The 25,847-nt window shown below is 45.8% G+C and overlaps 1 protein-coding gene across 1 annotated transcript in view; it reads right to left on the minus strand.

Moving 5' to 3' along the window:
• adam19a (ADAM metallopeptidase domain 19a) overlaps nt 1–25,847 on the minus strand; it is a 238,946-nt gene that overhangs the window by 19,601 nt on the left and 193,498 nt on the right. The window contains 8 exon segments of the mRNA XM_064939148.1: nt 2,213–2,302; nt 3,918–4,095; nt 4,278–4,420; nt 5,989–6,073; nt 13,088–13,254; nt 13,890–13,961; nt 15,586–15,651; nt 24,669–24,906. Of these exon segments, the coding sequence (XP_064795220.1) occupies nt 2,213–2,302; nt 3,918–4,095; nt 4,278–4,420; nt 5,989–6,073; nt 13,088–13,254; nt 13,890–13,961; nt 15,586–15,651; nt 24,669–24,906 (1,039 nt within the window).

Genomic DNA, 25,847 nt, shown 5'->3' on the forward strand with positions numbered 1-25,847 from the left:
ATTGATCAGACAGGAGAAGTAGAGGTTATTGATCAGAGAGGAGAAGTAGAGGTTATTGATCAGACAGGTGAAGTAGAGGTTATTGATCAGACAGGAGAAGTAGAGGTTATTGATCAGACAGGAGAAGTAGAGGTTATTGATCAGAGGTTATTGATCAGACAGGAGAAGTAGAGGTTATTGATCAGAGGTTATTGATCAGACAGGAGAAGTAGAGGTTATTGATCAGAGGTTATTGATCAGACAGGAGAAGTAGAGGTTATTGATCAGACAGGAGAAGTAGAGGTTATTGATCAGACAGGAGAAGTAGAGGATATCGATCAGAGAAGTGAAGTAGAGGTTATTGATCAGACAGGAGAAGTAGAGGTTATTGAGCAAAGAGGAGAAGTAGAGGTTATTGATCAGAGAGGAGAAGTAGAGGCTATTGATCAGAGAGGAGAAGTAGAGGTTATTGATCAGAGAGGTTATTGATCAGACAGGAGAAGTAGAGGTTATTGATCAGAGAGGAGAAGTAGAGGTTATTGATCAGAGAGGTTATTGATCAGACAGGAGAAGTAGAGGTTATTGATCAGACAGGAGAAGTAGAGGTCATTGATCAGAGAGGAGAAGTAGAGGTTATTGATCAGAGAGGAGAAGTAGAGGTTATTGATCAGAGAGGATTGATCAGAGGTTAGAAGTAGAGGTTATTGATCAGAGAGGAGAAGTAGAGGTTATTGATCAGACAGGAGAAGTAGAGGTTATTGATCAGAGAGGTTATTGATCAGACAGGAGAAGTAGAGGTTATTGATCAGAGGTGAAGTAGAGGTTATTGATCAGAGAGGAGAAGTAGAGGATATCGATCAGAGAGGAGAAGTAGAGGATATTGATCAGAGAGGAGAAGTAGAGGTTATTGATCAGAGAGGTTATTGATCAGACAGGAGAAGTAGAGGTTATTGATCAGACAGGAGAAGTAGAGGTTATTGATCAGAAAGGTTATTGATCAGACAGGAGAAGTAGAGGTTATTGATCAGACAGTAGAAGTAGAGGTTATTGATCAGAGAGGAGAAGTAGAGGTTATTGATCAGACAGGAGAAGTAGAGGCTATTGGTCAGAGGTTATTGATCAGAGAGGAGAAGTAGAGGTTATTGATCAGAGAGGTTATTGATCAGACAGGAGAAGTAGAGGTTATTGATCAGACAGGAGAAGTAGAGTTATTGATCAGAAAGGTTATTGATCAGACAGGAGAAGTAGAGGATATTGATCAGACAGAGAAGTTGATCAGACAGGAGAAGTAGAGGTTATTTATCAGACAGGAGAAGTTATTGATCAGACAGGAGAAGTAGATGTTATTGATCAGAGAGGAGAAGTAGAAGTTATTGATCAGACAGAAAAAGTAGAGGTTATTGATCAGACAGGAGAAGTAGATGTTATTGATCAGACAGGAGAAGTAGAGGTTATTGATCAGAGAGGAGAAGTAGAGGTTATTGATCAGACAGGAGAAGTAGAGGTTATTGATCAGAGAGGAGAAGTAGAGGTTATTGATCAGACAGGAAAAGTAGAGGTTATTGATCAGACAGAAAAAGTAGAGGTTATTGATCAGAGAGGAGAAGTAGAGGTTTGGTCATTGATCAGACAGGAGAAGTAGAGGTTATTGATCAGACAGAAAAGAGTATTGATCAGAGGTTATTGATCAGACAGAAAAGAGGTAGAGGTTATTGATCAGACAGGAGAAGTAGAGGTTATTGATCAGACAGGAGAAGTAGAGGTTATTGATCAGAGAGGAGAAGTAGAGGATATTGATCAGATATGATGTTGATCAGACAGGAGAAGTAGAGGTTATTGATCAGAGATGTTATTGATCAGACAGGAGAAGTAGAGGTTATTGATCAGACAGGTTATTGATCAGAGAGGAGAAGTAGAGGATATTGATCAGATATGATGTTGATCAGACAGGAGAAGTAGAGGTTATTGATCAGAGAGGTTATTGATCCGACAGGAGAAGTAGACATTATTGATCAGAGGTTATTGATCAGACAGGAGAAGTAGAGGCTATTGATCAGACAGGAGAATTAGAGGTTATTGATCAGAGGGGAGAAGTAGAGGCTATTTTAAGTGCTTTAAGTGAGATGACATCTGCCCATGTGTATGTGAGATTGTGTGTGTGTTTCATACCTTACAACCCTCGTGTGTGTGTGTTTCATACCTTACAGCCCTTGTGTGTGTGTGTGTTTCATACCTTACAGCCCTCGCAACACACCCCGTGGGCGCACTGAGCCTCTGCCTTCAGACTGCAGTTGTTGGCGTTGCAGCAGTCATTACTGCACTCCTACAGATAAAATACACACACACACACACACACACACACACACACACACACACACACACACACACACACACACACACACACACACACACACAGTTACCACGTTTAGCCAAATCAATGAGGCACGACCTTGTGCCCACACAAACACACACACATTCGGTTCACATCCCAACTCCTCTGCTCTTTGCCTCTGTCTCCAGTTGTGGCGTGGGGTGACAGCACTGATCGACATGTCAAAGTTTTGGAGACGGAGGAAGTGGAAAAAAGACATCCAACCGCACAGAACGCTGTCATACAGAGATGAAAATGACATCTCTTCCCCGTTGCCATGGCGTTCCCTACCGCCGTCGAGCCACAGATATTCTAAACTCGACGTGGGAGTTGAAGGATGAGAAACGGCAATTATACCGCAGGGAGAGAATGGATCAGGGAGAGAGAGAGAGAGAGAGAGAGGCTATACAGAGGAAAAGAAACACTACATCAACCTCCCTGACAGACCCCCTGTGGTGTTTAGAGTAAATCAGTGTTTCAGTTAGAATGCGTCAAGGTGACTTCCAAGTACTAGACAGTTTCCATAGCGTACTTTCCATAGCAAAATTATTTTTAAAAAGTTCCCTGGAAGAGCTGAGAAATGGGAAAGTTGAGATATGATTGACAAGGTTGGAAATAAAAAAAATGTTTTTTTTTTTTTTTGCGTAATAATGTCAATTGTTCTGAAGCGACAGGATACTAAAAGACGACACCATGAAGCGAGCATTCTGGTTCTGTGTCAAAACAGTGGCTTCTTGTCAGGCGGCTGTGGTATCTGCCGACGCAGACTCACTGTCAGTTGTGATTTAAGTCAAAACAGCCTCCCCACATCATCGGCATTTCTGTCAGCTAGAAATGAACCTCTCCCTGTTTTAAAATCACACTTCCTCACACATTAAGCCAAAGAGGTTTTACTTACTGAACTGTAGTTCCATAAAAGTAAAAACAACAATTCCCAAAGTCCCTAGAAAACGTTTTAAACAACTCTTAAAAATAAAAAAAGTTTTACCGACTCAAAAGGATTCTGGACGATTGACAGACACAATATCAAACACAAGTGGCGATATGCTAAGTCGCTCGGCGTGTCTGAGGAGAGACATATTTCCCTCAGATTACACAGATCCACAAAGAATTCAAAAATAAATCCAAGTTTGAAAAACTCCCATATCTACTGGGTGAAATTCCACAGTGTGCCATCAGAGCAGCAAGGTTTGTGACCCGTTGCCACGAGAAAAGGGCAACCAGTGAAGAACACGCACCATTGTAAATACAACCCATATCTATGCTTATTTATTTTATCTTGTGTCCTTTACCATTTGTACATTGTAAAAACACTGTGTATATATATATATATAATATGACATTTGTAATGTCTTTATTGTTTTGAAACTTCTGTTATGTGTGATGTCTACTGTTAATTTTTATTGTTTATTTCACTTTATATACTATCTACCTTACTTGCTTTGGCAATGTTCACACATGTTACCCATGCCAATAAAGCCCTTGAATTGAATTTAATTTAATTGAATTTAATTGAATTGGATTGAATTGGATCCTAACAGCCAATAGAGTGGCAGGCTTGTCTCACCTCTGGCTCTCCACAGTCGCACTCTTCTCCGTCCTCCACAAAGCCGTTGCCACACCTCTTGCCCCCGACCAGGTCCTTCATGTCGGGCATGTTGAAGAGGCACATCCCCCCTCCCTTCTGGAAGTAGTTGTCCAGGTCCACCTTACTGCAGTGGCTGAACACCCGGGGAAATGGATGCCTATTGGACGAAAAGAGGGCAAACGTTACAAAGATCCACAATGCAGAATACCATTGTGAACAGTTGCCATCATGTTCAGTTTCGGAGTGTGTTCTTTAGAGCGGCGGCCATCTTTGGATGTCTGGGTGACCATTTTGGATCTGTGGTAGCCATGTTGGATCTAAAAACCTGTTCATTCTTACCCGGTGGCAGCAGCCATCACGCAGCCCCCTTGCTCTGCAGTCGCCTCCACACAGCAGCCCTCGTGGTCGTGGCTCATCCCAAAATTATGTCCGATTTCGTGGGCCATGGTGGCGGCAGCTCCGATGGGTAAATCAGAATGATCCTGTAGGGATTAGACATTAAGCAAAAGGACTCATTTGTATGGGATTTTTCTTTTTTTACCTCTATTTAACTAGGCAAGTCAGTTAAAGAAAAAATTCTTATTTTCAATGACGGCCTAGGAACAGTGGGTTAACTGCCTGTTCAGGGGCAGAACGACAGATTTGTACCTTGTCGGCTCGGGGGTTTGAACTTGCAACCTTCCGGTTACTAGTCCAACGCTCTAACCACTAGGCTACAAGCATTAACAGCAAAAACACCTCGTCTCAATTGAACAGCTTCAGACTATCTTACAACTCAGGAGATTATACGGGACAGTAGGTGAAACTTGGAAGGTTCTTGTTTTATATCATGTAGTGTTTGCCTGACGAGTGACGTAGAGAACAATAACTCATCGAAGGGTAACGTTTAACTGAATATATACTGTTTCAATGTTGCATTAACAGCAAAAACACCTCGTCTCAATTGAACAGCTTCAGACTATCTTACAATTGGGGCGGCAGGGTAGCCTAGTGGTTAGAGTGTTGGACTAGTAACCGAAAGGTTGCAAGATCGATTCCCTGAGCTGAGAAGGTAAACATCTGTTGTTCTGCCCCTGAACAAGACAGTTAACCCACTGTTCCTAGGCCGTCATTGAAAATAAGAATTTGTTCTTAACTGACTTGCCTAGTTAAATAAAGGTAAAATAAAAAAATAAAAAACAATTCACTGAAACGGACCAACACACTGCTGGTTCCACCTGGTCTACTGTCTGATGTCACGTGGTTGGTGATAAACTGTTGTACAACGCTTGAGCGAAATGTAAATCTATTCAGAGTCCAGCTGAACGGCAGAGAATACTAATCACTAATTTAGGGGGGTCGGTCTGTGTCAAAGAACTAGGATGACCTAATCCATTGAGGTCACGCTGCTCCTGACACCCCACAAACCAAGACCTCTCCCGTGCCTTTTCTCTTTGGCTATCCGGGATCCTTGGGACGTCCATATCCCTCTAAACTCTAACCCTTAACCCCTAACCCTACCCATAACCATAACCCTAACCTGACCCCTTACCTTAATAAACGTTTTAAATTTAAACTGCAATGGGAGGAGGTCAGAGTGGGACATCACAAGGAACCAATTTCAATGTCTCAGTGCTGTTGTGTCTAGGTGGGTCGTGGATATAGATATATCCCTGCTGTCATGTTAGTATCACACTACCCTCCACTACCTCGGAGACCTGAACCAGTAGAGCCTATTAGAGGCTAATCAAGTGTGGAAGAGCTATCGATTTCTCTGGCCCACAGAAACGCACAGGTATGGAGACGCACGCACGCACACACACACACACACACACACACACACTATACATAATGTGAAGAGCCATACACACACACACACACACACACACACACACACACACACACACACACACACACACATAATGTGAACACACCACACACACACACACACACACACACACACACACACACACACACACACACACACACACACACACACACACACTATACATAATGTGAAGAGCCATACACACACACACACACACACACATTTCTCCACCACCCAACTCACCACATTAATGCCTCCAGAGTTCTCCAGACTGCACATTCCTTCCAGCGGTGCCATCCCTATGGTGGTCCCTTTAAATATCACTCCCCTGTCAGCGGGTAATGAAGAAAAAGAAGAGAAAAAAATCACTTCACCTTCATTTTTTCTCTCTCTCTCAGTTCAGTATGGACGTGCTCGGGCACGGAGGGATCTGGGACGATGCACTTTAATTACAGAGAACAGTCTAGTAGTGGAAGGATGACATCCTTTTCTGAGACCTTTCTCAGAGCGCCTCAAGGGGGCTATGCAATGACGTCTCTCTGAGCTTGTTGTCACTTAAGATTCCCGAAAAACAAATCAAAAAAAGCTGCTCCTTATAATTAGAACCACTAGCCAGGTGGAAATTAGAACCACTAGCCAGGTGGAAATTAGAACCACTAGCCAGGTGGAAATTAGAACCACTAGCCAGGTGGAAATTAGAACCACTAGCCAGGTGGAAATTAGAACCACTAGCCAGGTGGAAATTAGAACCACTAGCCAGGTGCTATCTGGAAACAAATTACCTCCAGCGAAGAGGCCTCCAATTTACTGTTTACGGATGACTGTGTGTTTGGCAGTCAAGCTGTGCTGTGATGTTCTAATTACACCTAACTGAGCTGTGATGTTCTAATTACACCTAACTGAGCTGTGATGTTCTAATTACACCTAACTGAATGTTCTAATTACACCTAACTGATCTGTGAACTGAGCTGTGATGTTCTAATTACACCTAATTACACCTAACTGAGCTGTGATGTTCCAATTACACGTAATTACACCTAACTGAGCTGTGATGTTCTAATTACACCTAATTAAACCTAACTAAGCTGTGATGTTCTAATGACACCTAACTGAGCTGTGATGTTCTAATTACACCAAACTGAGCTGTGATGTTCTAATTACACCAAACTGAGCTGTGATGTTCTAATTACACCTAACTGAGCTGTGATGTTCTAATTACTAGTAACTGAGCTGTGATGTTCTAATTACACCTAATTACGCTGTTATGTTCTAATTACACCTAACTGAGCTGTGATGTTCTAATTACACCTAATTACACCTAATTACACCTAACTGAGCTGTGATGTTCTAATTACACCTAACTGAGCTGTGATGTTCTAATTACACCTAACTGAGCTGTGATGTTCTAATTACACCTAACTGAGCTGTGATGTTCTAATTACACCTAATTACACCAAACTGAGCTGTGATGTTTTAATTACACCTAATTACACCTAACTGAGCTGTGATGTTCTAATTACACCTAACTGAGCTGTGATGTTCTAATTACACCTAACTGAGCTGTGATGTTCTAATTACACCTAATTTCACCAAACTGAGCTGTGATGTTTTAATTACACCTAATTACACCTAACTGAGCTGTGATGTTCTAATTACATGTTCTTAATTACACCTAACTGAGCTGTGATGTTCTAATTACACCTAATTTCACCAAACTGAGCTGTGATGTTCTAATTACACTTAATTACAATTACCTAACTGAGCTGTGATGTTCTAATTACACCTAATTACACCTAACTGAGCTGTGATGTTCTAATTACACCTAATTTCACCAAACTGAGCTGGGATGTTCTAATTACACTTAATTACACCTAACTGAGCTGTGATGTTCTACCTAACTGAGCTTTGATGTTCTAATTACACCTAACTGAGCTGTGATGTTCTAATTACACCTCACTGAGCTGTGATGTTCTAATTACACCTAACTGAGCTGTGATGTTCTAATTACACCTAACTGAGCTGTGATGTTCTAATTACACCTAACTGAGCTGTGATGTTCTAATTACACCTAATTACACCAAACTGAGCTGTGATGTTCTAATTACACACCAAACTGAGCTGTGATGTTCTAATGACACCTAATTACACCTAATGTTCTGAGCTGTGATGTTCCAATTACACCTAATTACACCTAACTGAGCTGTGATGTTCTAATTACACCTAATTAAACCTAACTAAGCTGTGATGTTCTAATGACACCTAACTGAGCTGTGATGTTCTAATTACACCAAACTGAGCTGTGATGTTCTAATTACACCTAATTACACCAAACTGAGCTGTGATGTTCTAATTACACCTAATTACACCAAACTGAGCTGTGATGTTCTAATTACACCTAACTGATCTGTGATGTTCTAATTACACCTAACTGAGCTGTGATGTTCTAATTACTCCTAACTGAGCTGTGATGTTCTAATTACACCTCACTGAGCTGTGATGTTCTAATTACACCTAACTGAGCTGTGATGTTCTAATTACACCTAACTGAGCTGTGATGTTCTAATTACACCTAATTACACCAAACTGAGCTGTGATGTTCTAATTACACCTAATTACTGAACTGAGCTGTGATGTTCTAATGACACCTAATTACACCTAACTGAGCTGTGATGTTCCAATTACACCTAATTACACCTAACTGAGCTGTGATGTTCTAATTACACCTAATTAAACCTAACTAAGCTGTGATGTTCTAATGACACCTAACTGAGCTGTGATGTTCTAATTACACCAAACTGAGCTGTGATGTTCTAATTACACCTAATTAAACCTAACTAAGCTGTGATGTTCTAATGACACCTAACTGAGCTGTGATGTTCTAATTACACCTAAACTGAGCTGTGATGTTCTAATTACACCTAATTACACCAAACTGAGCTGTGATGTTCTAATTACACCTAATTACACCAAACTGAGCTGTGATGTTCTAATTAAACCTAATTACTGCTGTTATGTTCTAATTACACCTAACTGAGCTGTGATGTTCTAATTACACCTAATTACACCTAACTGAGCTGTGATGTTCTAATTACACCTAACTGAGCTGTGATGTTCTAATTACACCTCACTGATCTGTGATGTTCTAATTACACCTAACTGAGCTGTGATGTTCTAATTACACCTAACTGAGCTGTGATGTTCTAATTACACCTATGTTCTATTACCCCAAACTGAGCTGTGATGTTCTAATTACACCTAATTACACCAAACTGAGCTGTGATGTTTTAATTACACCTAATTACACCTAACTGAGCTGTGATGTTCTAATTACACCTAACTGAGCTGTGATGTTCTAATGACACCTAACTGAGCTGTGATGTTCTAATTACAACTGAGAATTACACCTAACTGAGCTGGATGTTCTAATTACACCTAACTGAGCTGTGATGTTCTAATTACACCTAACGGAGCTGTGATGTTCTAATTACACCTCACTGAGCTGTGATGTTCTAATTACACCTAACTGATCTGTGATGTTCTAATTACACCTAACTGAGCTGTGATGTTCTAATTACACCTAACTGAGCTGTGATGTTCTAATTACACTGTGATGTTCTCACCAAACTGAGCTGTGATGTTCTAATTACACCTAATTACACCAAACTGAGCTGTGATGTTCTAATTACACCTCACTGAGCTGTGATGTTCTAATTACACACCTCACTGAGCTGTGATGTTCTAATTACACCTAACTGAGCTGTGATGTTCTAATTACACCTCACTGAGCTGTGATGTTCTAATTACACCTCACTGAGCTGTGATGTTCTAATTACACCTCACTGAGCTGTGATGTTCTAATTACACCTCAACTGAGCTGTGATGTTCTAATTACACCTAACTGAGCTGTGATGTTCTAATTACACTGTGATGTTCTCACTGAGCTGTGATGTTCTAATTACACCTAACTGATCTGTGATGTTCTAATTACACCTAACTGATCTGTGATGTTCTAATTACACCTAACTGATCTGTGATGTTCTAATTACACCTAACTGAGCTGTGATGTTTTAATTACACCTAACTGATCTGTGATGTTCTAATTACACCTAACTGAGCTGTGATGTTCTAATTTTGGGCAGGGGAGGGATTTACACTGCTGCTACTCACTGTTTATTATCTATGCATCGTCACTTTACCCTTATATGTACAGTGCCTTGCAAAAGTCTTCATCCTCCTTGGTGTTTTTCCTATTTTGTTGCATTACAACCTGAAATTAAAATGGATTTGTATTTTTATTTCATGTGATGGACATACACAAAATAGTCCAAATTGGTGAAGTGAAATTTAAAAAAAATGTACTTGTTTCAAGAAATTATCAAAAATAAAAACACCTTGAGTGGTGCGTGCATATATATTCACCCTGAGTATTTATACACCTGTTCTGAAAGGCCCCAGAGTCTGCAACACCACTAAGCAAGGGGCACCACCAAGCAAGCGACATCATGAAGACCAAGGAGCTCTCCAAACAGGTCAGGGACAAAGTTGTGGAGAAGTACAGATCAGGGTTGAGTTATAAAAAAATATCAGAAACGTTGAACATCCCACGGAGCACCATTAAATCCATGATATCAAATATTTTAAGAATATGTCACCACAACAAACCTGCCAAAAGAGGGCTGCCCACCAAAACTCATGGACCAGGCAACGAGGGCATTAATCAGAGACAACAAAGAGACCAAAGATAACCCTGAAGGAGCTGCAAAGCTCCACAGCGAAGATTTGAGTATTTGTCCATAGACCACTTTAAGCCGTACACTCCACAGAGCTGGGATTTACAGAAGAGTGGCCAGAAAAAAGTCATTACATAAAGAAAAAAATAAACAAACCTGTTTGGTGTTTGCCAAAAGGCATGTTGGAGACTCCCCAAACATATGGAAGAAGGTACTCTGGTCAGATGAGACTAAAATGTAGCTTTTTGGCCATTAAGGAAAACACTATGTCTGGCGCAAACCCAATACCTCTCATCACCCCGAGAATACCATATTTTTCCATCGACAGGGACTAGGAAACTGGTCAGAATTGAAGGAATAATGGATGGCACTAAATACAGGGAAATACTTGTTTCGGTCTTCCAGAGATTTGAGACTGGGACGGAGGTTCACCTTCCAGCAGGACAATGACCCTAAGCATACTGCTAAAGCGGCACTCGAGTGGTTTGAGAGGAAACATTTATGTCTTGGAATGGACTAGTCAAAGCCCAGACCTCAGTCCAATTGAGAATCTGTGGTATGACTTAAAGATTGCTGCCCACCAGCTGAACCCATCCATCTTGAAGGAGCTGGAGCAGTTTTGCCTTGAAGAATGGGAAAAAATCCCCGTGGCTAGATGTGCCAAGCTTAGAGACTTGCAGCTGTAATTGCTGCAAAAGGTGGCTCTACAAAGTATTGACTTTACTTTGGGGGGGGGGTGAATAGTTATGCACGCTCAAGTTTTCTGTTTTTTTCTGGTCTTTTTTTGTTTGTTCCACAATAAATTAATAAAATTGCATCTACATAGTGGTAGGCGTGGTGTGTAAATCAAATTATACAACCAAAAATCAATTTTAATTCCAGGTCGTAAGGCAACAAAATAGTAAATGTGCCAAGGGGGTGAATCCTTTCGCAAGCCAGTGTACCTGCAAATTACCTCAACTAATCTGTAGCACATAGACCCGGTAGCGGTGCCCCCCCTGTATATAGCCCTGCACATAGACCCGGTACATATAGACCCGGTAGCGGTGCCCCCTGTATATAGCCCTGCACATAGACCCGGTAGCGGTGCCCCCCTGTATAGACCCGGTAGAGCCCCGCCCTGCACATAGACCCGGTAGCGGTGCCCCCTGTATATAGCCCCGCACATAGACCCTGTAGCGGTGCCCCCTGTATATAGCCCGGTAGCCCCCCTGCACATAGACCCGGTAGCGGTGCCCCCCCGGTATATAGCCCCGCACATAGAGCCCACATAGGTAGCGGTGCCCCCTGTATAGACCCGTAGCGGTGCCCCCTGTATATAGCCCTGCACATAGACCCGGTAGCGGAGCCCCCCCGGTGTATATAGCCCTGCACATAGACCCGCGGTGCTCCCTGTATATAGCCCCATAGCACATAGACCCGGAGCGGTGCCCCTGTATATAGCCCTGCACATAGACCCGGTAGCGGTGCCCACTGTATATAGCCCTGCACATAGACCCGCGGTGCCCCTGTATATAGCCCTGCACATAGACCCGGTGCCCCCTGTATATAGCCCTGGAGCCCCCTGTATATAGCCCTGCACATAGACCCGCGGTGCCCCCTGTATATAGCCCTGCACATAGACCCGCGGTGCCCCCTGTATATAGCCCTGCACATAGACCCGCGGTGCCCCACATGTATATAGACCTGCACATAGACCCGCGGTGCCCCCTGTATATAGCCCTGCACATAGACCCGCGGTGCCCCCTGTATATAGCCCTGCACATAGACCCGCGGTGCCCCCTGTATATAGCCCTGCACATAGACCCGGTGCATAGACCCGCGGTGCCCCCTGTATATAGCCCTGCACATAGACCCGCGGTGTAACATATAGCCCTGGACCCGCGGTGCCCCTATAGCCCTGCACATAGACCCGCGTGCCCCTGTATATAGCCCTGCACATAGCGGTGCCCCCTGTATATAGCCCTGCACATAGACCCGGTGCCCCCTGTATATAGCGCATGCCCCGGTGCCCCCTGTATATAGCCCTGCACATAGACCCGGTAGCGGTGCCCCCTGTATATAGCCCCGCACATAGACCCGCGGTGCCCCCTGTATATAGCCCTGCACATAGACCCGGTGCCCCCTGTAGCGGTGCCCCCTGTATATAGCCCTGCACATAGACCCGGCCCCCTGTATATAGCGGTGCCCCCCCCCTGTATATAGCCCTGCACATAGACCCGGTAGCGCACATAGATGCCCCCTGTATATAGCCCTGCACATAGACCCGGCCCCCTGTAGCCCTGGTGCCCCCTGTATATATAGCCCTGCACATAGACCCGCGGTGCCCCCTGTATATAGACCTGCACATAGACCCGCCCCCTGTATATAGTGCCCCCTGTATATCGCCTCGTTATTCTTATTCCATTGTGTTACTTTTTTTATTTTATTTTGCACTTTATTTTATTGACTGAATATTTTCTTAACTCTATTTTCTTAAAACTGCATTGCAGGTTAAGGGCTGTGTATTCGGCGCATGTGACAAATAATCATTTTATTTGATTTAATTGCTGTCAGGTTAAGAGCGTGTGTGTGTGTGCGTGCGTGTGTGTGTGTTAGTGATCTTTACTAACGTCAGTAGCTGTGCGTTGTCGTGCTTCTTGCGGGACTTAAGCTTCTGTCTCCACTGTAGGAAGGACCAGAGTGTGGTGTTGGGTTCTTCTGTAATGATGCACTCATCCCTCTCCTTCCATACCTCCAGGCCAATCAGAGGCACCCGGATGTTCAGAGCCCTGTAGAACTGAACCACAACATAACACAACCGCCTGGCATCACTGACAGCAACAGACAACACTCACGGCAACAGGCAACACTCACGGCAACAGATATCACCCACGGCAACAGGCAACACTCACGGCAACAGGCAACACTCACGGCAACAGATATCACTCACGGCAACAGATATCACTCACGGCAACAGGCAACAGTCACGGCAACAGGCAGCACTCACAGCAACAGGCAACACTCACGGCAACAGATATTACTCACGGCAACAGATATCACTCACGGCAACAGATATCACTCACGGCAACAGGCAACACTCACGGTAATGGGGTCACACAGAGACATATGTTTTGTTTTTCATTGTGACTAGGGCATTTCTAAATAGACAAATTTAGATTATTCCAAATCTATTATTTTCAATCACTTTGATCATTCTGATGAGACAACAAAGGGCAAAATTGGAAAGGACTAGAAAGACAATTAATCTTAGAAATATCAGAGAAGTTAATGATATGTCAGTAGGTGATTTATAAAACCAGACTCTTTCTCCCGGCCCTGATACACTATCCATTTTGTTGACACATAAATTGAGCTCTCTTTACTCCCCCTGCGGATTGTATCTAAGACACACACATCACCACGCTGGCTTACCTTATCAACATAATTGGCAATCTCCATTATCCTCAGCTTGGTTTTTTGGTAGTCCTTATTCTGTCGTTTATACTAGATTACAAAGGGAGATGGAATAGCATTCAGTGGCAGATGTAAAATCAATAGTGACAAATGTTCAATCAAACACAATACATTTTTTTTTTTTTAAATGGGCGTCCTCAATAGAACAAGAGAGATCCAGAAGAGAAATCCTGTCCCACTTCACCATCTCTGCCCCCACTTCATCATCGTAGTAGGTACCAATTAAGAACAGGAGTGGACCAAATACTGTATTCTGATTGGTCACCGCCGTGGTAACACTGTTACCACGGCGTCATATTCATATTGCACCTAACAGTAGCCAACTGTAACGTAGAATAGACCGTTATGGGAAGACATATCTATTCCTTCCTGGCCGGCTGGAGCACATTGTCTATTTAGGACTGGTAATGAGCTCTCGGTCTCCCACCATTAGACCCAACTAGAAACGTTCATCATTAACATGACAAATCCTTTCCTCTGGTCTCTTCTACGCTGCTCTCTATCAGTGAGGAAAAGGTGCTTCAACCCATCAGCCAGCAACATAATTATACACTATTTCACAAAGTAGGCAGAGTTGAGGATGAGTGAGGACCATTATGTCACTAACGAGTTGAGGATGAGTGAGGACCATTATGTCAGAGTTGAGGATGAGTGAGGGCCATTATGTCAGAGTTGAGGATGAGTGAGGGCCATTATGTCAGAGTTGAGGATGAGTGAGGACCATGATGTCAGAGTTGAGGATGAGTGAGGACCATGATGTTAGAATTGAGGATGAGTGAGGATGATTGAGGACCATGATGTCAGAGTTGAGGATGAGTGAGGACCATTATGTCACTAACGAGTTGAGGATGAGTGAGGACCATTATGTCAGAGTTGAGGATGAGTGAGGGCCATTATGTCAGAGTTGAGGATGAGTGAGGATGAGTGAGGACCCTGATGTTAGAGTTGAGGATGAGTAAGGACCATGATGTTAGAGTTGAGGATGAGTGAGGGCCATTATGTCAGAGTTGAGGATGAGTAAGGATGAGTGAGGGCCATTATGTCAGAGTTGAGGATGTCAGAGTGAGGACCATGATGTTAGATTGAGGATGAGTGAGGATGATTGAGGACTAACGAGGATGAGTTTATGAGGATGATGTGAGGACCATTATGTCAGATGATGTTAGTCAGAGTTGAGGATGAGATGATAATTATTGTTCACAATGTGCCCCATGTCCATTTGATACCTCAATGGTTCAATGGGTTGGTTGACGTCCCTGGACGGATGTGACACACACACTTGACTCTACGCGCACACACACACACACACACACACACACACACACACACACACACACACACACACACACACACACACACACACACACACACACACACACACACACACACACACACACACACACACTCGACTCTGCAAACACACACACACACACACACACACACACTCAACCTTGTGCACATAAATTCATACACACACACACACACACACACACACACACACACACACACACACACACACACACACACACACACACACACACACACACACACACACAAACAAATGTATACACACACAAACACATACGCACTTGCCCTGCTCTGATCAAAGGAACAATAACGAATAGCGCCACTTGTCGTTGGCTAGCTAGCTTACCAGTGTACTGTCAGCCACGATGTACAGCTCCATGTACTTGGTAGTGCCCCAGGCATTTCGTCTCACCTGTTTCCAAATAGAGTGAGATCAGAAAGGGAGGAGGGACACAGTGAGGGGTTATTTGGTCCATTTGGTATAATGGACACACAATTCAATGGTCACAGCAATTCAGGACTGGATCGTGTCCCCCTCTCTGTTAGAAATGATCACCCACCATTTCATCCTATTGTCGTGGGGGTAAAAAAAAAAGGGGGGGGCTTGTTTTTAACCATGGCAACAGACTGAGCTTTTCACAGCGGTAAAACAGAAATGACACAATGGAAGAAAAACATACCGAGGTCTGTCACACATTACAATCGCAGTATCTTTCTATCAGTCATTTTCCGCTTTGCTAATACTTGATTACAGCTATTAGGCAGAGGCACTGTGGTAATTAAAATAGGCGGCAGTGTAGCCTAGTGGTTAGAGCGTTGGACTAGTAACCGGAAGGTTCTTAACTGACTTGCCTGGTTAAATAAAGGTAAAAAAAAAAACAAACAAAAAAAAACATTGATTTATACAAGCAGGCATGGCTGCCTTGCACCGGGCCAGATAGAAGGCCAATATTTTGGCCTAGCAGGGTTCCAAGGGAGCGCTGTGGCCTTCTTGGACTGCTAGAGACATATAGGGGGATGGAAAGAGTGTTGAGAAAGAGACAGAGAAAGACAGAAAGAAAGAGAGAGAGACAGAGAGACAGAGCGACAGACAGAGAGAGACAGACAGACAGACAGAGAGAGACAGAGAGAGACAGAGAGAGAGAGACAGACAGAGAGAGACAGAGAGAGACAGACAGAGAGAGACAGAGAGAGACAGAGAGAGACAGAGACAGAGAGGCAGAGAGAGACAGAGAGAGACAGAGAGAGACAGACAGAGAGAGACAGAGAGAGACAGAGAGAGAGAGAGAGAGAGACAGACAGGTCAGAGGGACAGGCAGCAGGCAGCAAACGACAGGTCAGAGGGCAGGCAGCAAGAGGGCAGAGCAAACGACAGGTCAGAGGGCAGGCAGCAAACAACAGGTCAGAGGGCAGGTCAGGTCAGGGGCAGGCAGCCAATGACACAGGGCAGGTCAGAGGGCAGGCAGCAAACGACAGGTGAGAGGGCAGGCAGCAAACGACAGGTCAGAGGGCAGGCAGAGGTCAGTAATCCAGAGCAGAGTCAGAAAGGTATAGAATGGCAGGCAGGCTCAGGGTCAGAGCAGGCAGAATGGTCAAAACCGGGAAAACCTAGAAAACAGGGCCTAGAGAGGAAAAACGGGAGCTGACTCTGGTGTGTTTGAGCAGGACAGGATCAAAAACCTACACACCCAGCAGCTCACCAGATGGAGGGTTGGCGGATGTGTTTTATACCGTAGCCAATCAGTGCAGTAGTTATCTTGGTCTGGGAATAAGTGCCGTTGCTCACTGGTCACAACGGCAAGAGACATGGGATCAGAGACCAGCAGCCATCCTTTGTCAATAGCAGCGATGGTTATTTTATAAAGTGGTTCATTTTCTGTCATCTTTTTGGCCCATGGTGTTATAGACCTTTTATTTGTGGGGGGGGGGGCTGAGAGAGAGGGGTGGGAGAGAGAGAGAGAGAGAGAGAGAGACAGAGAGACAGAGAGACAGAGAGACAGAGAGAGAGAGAGAGAGAGAGAGTTTCCACTGTTTATTTGCAAGACAGTGGTCTGACCATGTCTGGGCTATGGCTGGCATCTCAGCATAATGAATGGGTGGCTGTTCAAGAAATTGCGAGTAGCGCCTAGAGAGGGGGAGGGAGAGAGGGGGAAGAAAACAAAATTGTAGCAAAAAGGGCATGAAAAGAGGAAGAGAAAATGTGAGGGAGAAAGAGGTTATAGAAGGAGAAGAGGAGGAGAAATAGAGAGAAGAGAGATAGGAGAGAGGAGAGGAGGAGAGAAGGAGGAGAGAAGAGAGGAAGGAGAGAGAAGAGAGAGAGGAGAGAGAAGAGAGAGAGAAGAGAGAGAAGAGAGAGAGAGGAGAGAGAAGAGAGACAGAGGAGAGAGAGAAGAGAGAGAGAAGAGAGAGAGAGGAGAGAGAAGAGAGAGAGAAGAGAGAGAGAGGAGAGAGAGAGAAAGACAACAAACTTGGGAAAATCCTCTGCATTATCATTGACAGCAGACTCGTACATTTCCTCAGTTAAAACAATGTACTGTGCAAATGTCAAATTTACTTTTTACCAAATTACCATACGACAGACCATGTATTCACCCTGCACACCCTGGGCTCCCGTGTGGCGCAGCAGTCTAAGGCCCTGTATCTCAGTGCTCGAGACGTCACTACAGACACCCTGGTTCGATGGCCTACCCCTCCTGCCAAATGTATGACCATATTAGAGACACATATTTCCCTCAGATTACACAGACCTACAAAGAATTCAGAAACAAATCCAATGTTGATAAACTCCCACATCTACTGGGTGAAATACCACAGTGTGCCATCACAGCAACAAGATTTGTGACCTGTTGCCACAAGAAAAGGGCAACCAGTGAAGAACAAACACAATTGTAAATACAACCCATATTTATGTGTTCTTTAACTATTTCTACATCGTTACAACACTGTATGTAGACTTAACATGATATTTGCAAAGTCTTGATTCTTTAGGAACTGTGTTTACTGTTTAGTTTGTTCATTTGACATTTGTTTATGATCTGTTCTGCTTTGGCAATGTAAACACACCGTACAGCGCCCTCGGAAAGTATTCAGAGCCCTGGACTTTATACACATTTTGTTATGTTACAGCCTTATTCTAAAATCGACTACATCGTTTTTTTCCCCCTCATCAATCTAGACACAATACCCCATAATGACATCACAATGCCCCATAATGACATCACAATGCCCCATAATGACATCACAATGCCCCATAATGACAAAGCAGAAACAGAAATATTTCATTTACATAAGTATTCAGACCTTTTACTCAGTACTATCTGTTTATCTGTTGAAGCAGCTTTGGCAGCGATTACAGCCTCAAGTCTTCTTGGGTAAGACGCTACAAGCTTGGCACACCTGCATTTGGGGAGATTCTGCAGTACTTCTCAAGCTCCTTCAGGTTGGATGAGGGTCGTCGCTGCACAGCTATTTTCAGGTCTCTCCAGAGATGTTCGATCGGGTTCAAGTCCGGGCTCTGGCTGGGCCACTCAAGGACATTCAGAGACTTGTCCCGAAGCCACTCCTGCGTTGTCTTGGTTGTGTGCTTAGGGTCGTTTCTCACGCCCTGACCATAGAGAGCCCTGGCTTCTCTATGGTGTTGTAGGTCAGGGCGTGACTAGGGGGTGTTCTAGTCTTCTCTATGGTGTTGTAGGTCAGGGCGTGACTAGGGGGTGTTCTAGTCTTCTCTATGGTGTTGTAGGTCAGGGCGTGACTAGGGGGTGTCTCTATGTTGGTGCTCTTGGTATGGTTCCCAATTAGAGGCAGCTGATGTTCGTTGTCTCTAATTGGGGATCATACTTAAGTTCTCCATTGTTCCCACCTGGGTTGTGGGATATTGTTTGTGTTAGTGTTTTGTGCACTACGGCTTTCACGTTTGTAAGTAGTTTGTTTATTGTTTTGTTTTAGTTTCACAGTAATAAAAGATGTGGAACTCAAATCAAATCAAATCACACTGCACCTTGGTTCGACCTTTTCTACGAGCGTGACATCGTTGTCCTGCTGGAAGGTGAACCTTCGCCCCAGTCTGATGTCCTGAGAAGGTTTTCATCAAGGATATCTCTGTACTTTTCTCCGTTCATCTTTCCCTTCGATCCTGACTAGTCTCCCAGTCCCTTCAGCTGAAAAACATCGACACATCATGATGCTGCCACCACCATGTTTCACTGTAGGGATGATGCCAGGTTTCCTCCAAACGTGACTCTTGGCATTCAAGCCAGGGAGTTCAGTCTTGGTTTCATCAAACCAGAGAATCTTGTTTCTCATGGTCTGAGAGTCTTTAGGAGCCATTTGGCAAACTCCAAGCGGGCTGTCATGGGCCTTTTACTGAGGAGTGGCTTCCGTCTGGCCACTCTACCAGAAAGGCCTGATTGGTGGAGTGCTGCAAAGATGGTTGTCTGTCTGGAAGGTTCTCCCATCTCTACAGAGGAACTCTAGAGCTCTGTCAGACTGACCACTGGGTTCTTGGTCACCTCCCTGACCAAGGCCCTTCTCCCCCGATTGCTCAGTTTGGCCGGGTGGCCAGCACTAGGAAGAGTCTTGGTAGTTCCAAACTTCTTCCATTTAAGAATGATGGACTCCATTGTGTTCTTGGGGACCTTCAATGCTGCAGACATGTTTTGGTACCCTTCACCAGATCTGTGCTTCGACACAATCCTGTCTCAAAGCTCTAAGGACAATTCCTTGGACCTCATGGCTTGGTTTTGCTCTGACATGTATTGTCAACTGTGAGACCTTATATAGACAGGTGTGTGCCTTTCCAAATCATGTCCAATCAATTGAATTTACCACAGGTGGACTCCAATCAAGTTGTAGAAACATCTCAAGGAGGATCAATGGAAACAGGATGCACCTGAGCTCAATTTCAAGTCTCATAGCAAAGGGTCTGAATACTTATGTAAATAAGATATCAGTCTTCACTTTTTCATTATGGGTTTTTGTGTGTTGATTAACGAGGGGAAAAAAAACGATTTAATCCATTTTAGAATAAGGTTGTAAAGTAACAAAATGTGGAAAAGGTAAATCCTTCCGAATGCACTGTATGTTTCCCATGTCAATAAAACCCCTTGAATTGAATTGAGAGAGAGAGAGAGAGAGAGAGAGAGAGGGACAGAGAGAGAGGCAGAGAAAAGGGGACAGAGAGAGAGGCAGAGAGAGAGGGACAGAGAGAGAGAGGGACAGAGAGAGGGACAGAGAGAGAGAGAGGGACAGAGAGAGAGAGGAGGCAGAGGGACAGAGAGAGAGAGAGGACAGAGAGAGAGAGAGAGGACATAGAGAGAGAGGGACAGAGAGAGACAGAGAGGGACAGAGATAGAGAGAGGCAGAGAGAGAGAGGCAGAGAGAGAGAGGCAGAGAGAGAGAGAGGACAGAGAGAGGCAGAGAGAGAGGGACAGAGAGAGAGAGAGAGAGAGGGACAGAGAGAGGGACAGAGAGAGAGAGAGAGAGAGAGAGAGAGAGTGACAGAGAGAGAGCTGGACAGAGAGAGAGAGAGGGACAGAGAGAGAGGCAGAGAGAGAGGGACAGAGAGAGAGAGAGAGGAGAGAGAGAGAGAGAGAGAGAGAGAGGAGACAGAGAGACAGAGACAGAGAGAGAGAGAGAGAGAGAGAGACAGAGAGAGAGATAGGGCAGAGAGAGAGAGGACAGAGAGAGAGAGAGGGCAGAGAGAGAGAGACAGAGAGAGAGGGACAGAGAGGGAGAGAGAGAGGAGACAGAGAGAGGAGAGAGAGAGAGAGAGAGAGAGGACAGAGAGAGAGACAGAGAGAGAGAGAGAGACAGAGAGAGAGAGCAGACAGAGAGGCAGAGAGAGAGAGAGAGAGAAAGAGAGAGAGAGAGAGACAGAGAGAGAGAGAGAGAGAGAGAGAGAGAGAGCGACAGAGAGAGAGACAGAGAACAGAGATGACAGAGGGAGTTCACCACAGGGACATTATCAGCATTCACTGCTGGGAAGGAATTGGAGTAAATTAGGCCCTGTGTTTAGCCTTTCGCCTTCCTCTGTGGAAGGACACTACAGTGGAGTAAATTAGGCCCTGTGTTTAGCCTTTCGCCTTCCTCTGTGGAAGGACACTACAGTGGAGTAAATTAGGCCCTGTGTTTAGCCTTTCGCCTTCCTCCGTGGAAGGACACTACAGTAAGACAGACTCACACTGTTGGGAAAGAAACGCAACGGCAACAGAGCAAACCACCAACCGTATAATTCCCTCTGGCTTTCAGCTGGCCTCGGAGTGATTTCGCATGTGCCTCTAAAAAGCCTCTAAGAGAAATCCAATAATGTGTTTATGCTTGTATGACAAGAGAGATGGTCATTTCCTCTGCAGGACAAAATGCACTCTCTGTGTTCTGTGTGTGTGTGTGTCTGTGTCTGTGTCTGTGTCTGTGTCTGTGTCTGTGTCTGTGTGCCTGCCTGCCTGCCTGCCTGCCTGCCTGCCTGCCTGCCTGCCTGCCTGCCTGCCTGTCTGTCTGTCTGCCTGCCTGCCTGCCTGCCTGCCTGCCTGCCTGCTGTCTGCCTGCCTGCCTGCCTGCCTCCTGCCTGCCTGCCTGCCTGCCTGCCTGCCTGCCTGCCTGCCTCTGCCTGCCTGGCCCTGTGTTTAGCCTGCCTGCCTGCCTGTCTGTCTGCCTGTCTGTTTAGCCTGCCTGCCTGCCTGCCTGCCTGCCTGTCTGCCTGCCTCTCTGTGGTCTGTCTGTAAGTCTGTCTGTCTGTCTGTCTGCCTGCCTGTCTGTCTGCCTGTCTGTCTGCCTGTCTGGCCTGCCTGTCTGCCTGCCTGCCTGCCTGCCTGTGTGTTTGCCTGTCTGCCTGTGGTCTGTCTGTCTGCAGGACTGCCTGTCTGTGTCTGTCTGTGTCTGTCTGTCTGTCTGTCTGTCTGTGTGCCTGTCTGTCTGTCTGTCTGCCTGCCTGTCTGCCTGCCTGCCTGCCTGCCTGCCTGCCTGCCTGCCTGCCTGCCTGCCTGTCTGTCTGCCTGCCTGCCTGCCTGCCTGCCTGCCTGCCTGCCTGCCTGCCTGCCTGCCTGCCTGCCTGCCTGCCTGCCTGCCTGCCTGCCTGCCTGCCTGCCTGCCTGCCTGCCTGCCTGCCTGCCTGCCTGCCTGCCTGCCTGCCTGCCTGCCTGCCTGCCTGCCTGCCTGCCTGCCTGCCTGCCTGCCTGCCTGTAATAACAGAAAATGCCTGCCTGCCTGCCTGCCTGCCTGCCTGCCTGCCTGCCTGCCTGCCTGCCTGCCTGCCTGCCTGCCTGCCTGCCTGCCTGCCTGCCTGCCTGCCTGCCTGCCTGCCTGCCTGCCTGCCTGCCTGCCTGCCTGCCTGCCTGCCTGCCTGCCTGCCTGCCTGCCTGCCTGCCTGCCTGCCTGCCTGCCTGCCTGCCTGCCTGCCTGCCATTACCTGCCTGCCTGCCTGCCTGCCTGCCTGCCTGCCTGCCTGCCTGCCTGCCTGCCTGCCTGCCTGCCTGCCTGCCTGCCTGCCTGCCTGCCTGCGCTGCGTGCCTGCGTCTGTTGATTGTCGTACAGGTTTGCATGTAACCTAGTCAATAGCCATGTAATCATCAAATTCTGATGTCAATGATGCCCATCAGGATCAGAAGGTTAATCACACAAAGAAGAAACTTTCTCCTCAAAGAATAATAACAGAAAATGCTATTTACCACAATAGAAAGTTATTTGATCCTGCTGTATGTTTGGTTGGTTGGCCTGCCTAACCACCTGCCTACCTGCCGCCTGACATCTGCAAAGATAAACTTAAGACTTTTCTTTTGTATCTCTGTTTCGTCTAAAGGTTGTCTGTTAAACTTCTATCAGTCGTGTACGTTCTGTTGATAGAGAACATTACCACACAACTGAAAGACTGTGTTGGGCTTGGCGGTCAATGGAGAATGTGAAATGTGTTCAGATGAATTAAGGCTCGTTGTGTCTGTTGATTATCGAAGTTTTATTTAACCAGGCAAGTCAGTTTAAGAACAAATTCTTATTGTCAATGATGGTCTAGGAACTGCCTGCCCCTAACTACCTTGTTCAGGCTGCAGAACTGCCTACCTTTTACCTTGTCACTAGCTCAGCCTGCAGCCTGCCTGCCCTACACTCTAACCACTAGGCTACCCTGCCGCCCCACTCTAACCACTAGGCTACCCTGCCGCCCCTACCTCTAACCACTAGGCTACCTGCCGCCCCTACCTCTAACCACTAGGCTACCTGCCGCCCCTACACTCTAACCACTAGGCTACCCTGCCACCCCTACACTCTAACCACTAGGCTACCCTGCCTCCCCTACACTCTAACCACTAGGCTACCTACCGCCCTACACTCTAACCACTAGGCTACCAGCCGCCCCTACACTCTAACCACTAGGCTACCCTGCCGTCAATAGCCATCTAACCACTAGGCTACCCTACCGCCCATCACTCTAACCACAAGGCTACCCTGCCGCCCCTACAATAATAACAGAAAATGCTATTTACCACAATAGAAAGTCTAACCACTGTAGGTTTGGTTGGTTGCCCCTAGACTCTAACCACTAGGCTACCTGCCGCCGCCTGACATCTGCAACCACTAAACTTAAGCCGCCCTACACTCTAACCACTAGGGTTGTCTGTTAAACCTACAGTCTGCCACTGGATAGAGAACATTACCACACTCTAACCACTGGCTACCTGCCGGTCAATGGAGAATCTAACCAGATGAATTAAGGCTACCCTTGCCGCCCCTACACTCTAACCACTAGGCTAAGGCAAGTCTTTAAGAACAAATCTAACCAATGATGGTCTACAACTACCTTGTTCTAACAGAACCACTAGGCTTTTTACCTGCCACCTCTACACTCTAACCACTACGGCTAGTGCCCAACACTCTAACCACTAGGCTACCCTGCCACCTCTACACTCTAACCACTAGGCTACCTGCCGCCCCTACACTCTAACCACTAGGCTACCCTGCCACCCTACACTCTAACCACAAGGCTACCTGCCGCCCTACACTCTAACCACTAGGTACCCTGCCGCCCCTACGCTCTAACCACTAGGCTACCTGCCACCTCTACACTCTAACCACTAGGCTACCTGCCACCTCTACACTCTAACCACTAGGCTACCTGCCACCTCTACACTCTAACCACTGGGCTACCTGCCGCCTCTACACTCTAACCACTGGGCTACCTGCCACCTCTACACTCTAACCACTAGGCCCAAAAGTCTGTTCATGTGTAGTTGTGTCTGTCGGTATGTCTGTGCCTGTTGGTGTGTGTGTGTGTCTGTTGGTATGTCTGTGCCTGTTGGTGTGTGTGTGTGTCTACTGTTTGTGTCTGTTGTTGTGTGTGTGTGTCTGTTGGTGTGTGTGTGTGTCTGTTGTTGTGTCTGTGTAGGTTGGTGTGTCTGTGTCTACTGCTGTGTCTGTGTCTGTTGGTGTGTGTGTGTCCCTCACCCTTTGATGCAAAGGTTTAAACAGACCGGAGAGGAGGTTGGGGTGTCCAGTCTGATGCCCGTGGCCGCAAGTCCCGCCTCTGATTGGCAGATCGTCTGCGCTGACCAGCAAGTGATGGAGAGAGTCCAGCCCTCTGATTGGCAGATCGTCTGCGCTGACCAGCGAGTGATGGAGAGAGTCCAGCCCTCTGATTGGCTCAAGGTAGTAGGTGTCATTTGAGTTCAAGGCAATCAGGCCCCTGTTTCAGCAAGAGGGAGAGATTAAAGAGGCATGATTGGACGAACACAACAAAAAAATACTCAATTTAAAAAGAACCAAAACAGCAACAAATATTTTATGCAGTTTAGCAACATTATTATTATTATTATCACGTATGATAATATTACATGACATGAATGCATGTGAAAAGTCATCATTTATCCTGCTAATGTCACAGTACAACTGCCCTGGGGGTAGTTCCAGTGTTGACCAGCAGGGGGCGATGAAGGGCCCAGTGGCCCGAAGGGAAGTGGTATTTGAGCTATAAACAACAGAGCTGTACTATATGGATGTCTTAGCCTGTGGTCTCATACAGAGGAGCCTGGAAGGAACTGGTCCAAGAGGATAGAGGGCTGTAAAAGGCCATTTACAGGCAGGGTGAGTCACTCTCCATCACGATCTGTCAAGAGGTTGTGTGTGTGTGCGTGTGTGTGTGTGTTTGTGTGTGTGTGAGAGAGAGAGAAAGATTGTACTGTACCCCACTTTCAACATCAGACCCCTCCCTTCCTTCCTCACACACACACACACACACACACACACACACACACACACACACACACACACACACACACACACACACACACACACACACACACACACACACACACACACACACACACACACACACACTGGTTGCAGCTCCATTGTAATTGTCGGAATACACTTTGTATTCCTGCTGCAGTGAAACAGGCATTACCCAGCGCTACACTCTTAGAAGTGGTTCCAAAAGGGGTCTTCCACTGTCCCCATAGGAGATCTGTCGAAGGAGTTCTGCATGGAACCCAAAAATGGTTCTACCTGGAACCAAAATGGGTCATTCAAAGGGTTCTCCTATGGGGACAGTGGAAGATCCCTTTTAGGTTCTAGATAGCACCTTTTCTTGAGAAAATGATTCAATGTAAAAAATAAAAAAATAAAATC

Source organism: Oncorhynchus masou, chromosome 27 (genome assembly GCF_036934945.1).
Source record: "Oncorhynchus masou masou isolate Uvic2021 chromosome 27, UVic_Omas_1.1, whole genome shotgun sequence".
In the NCBI taxonomy this organism is placed as follows: Eukaryota; Metazoa; Chordata; class Actinopteri; order Salmoniformes; family Salmonidae; genus Oncorhynchus; species Oncorhynchus masou.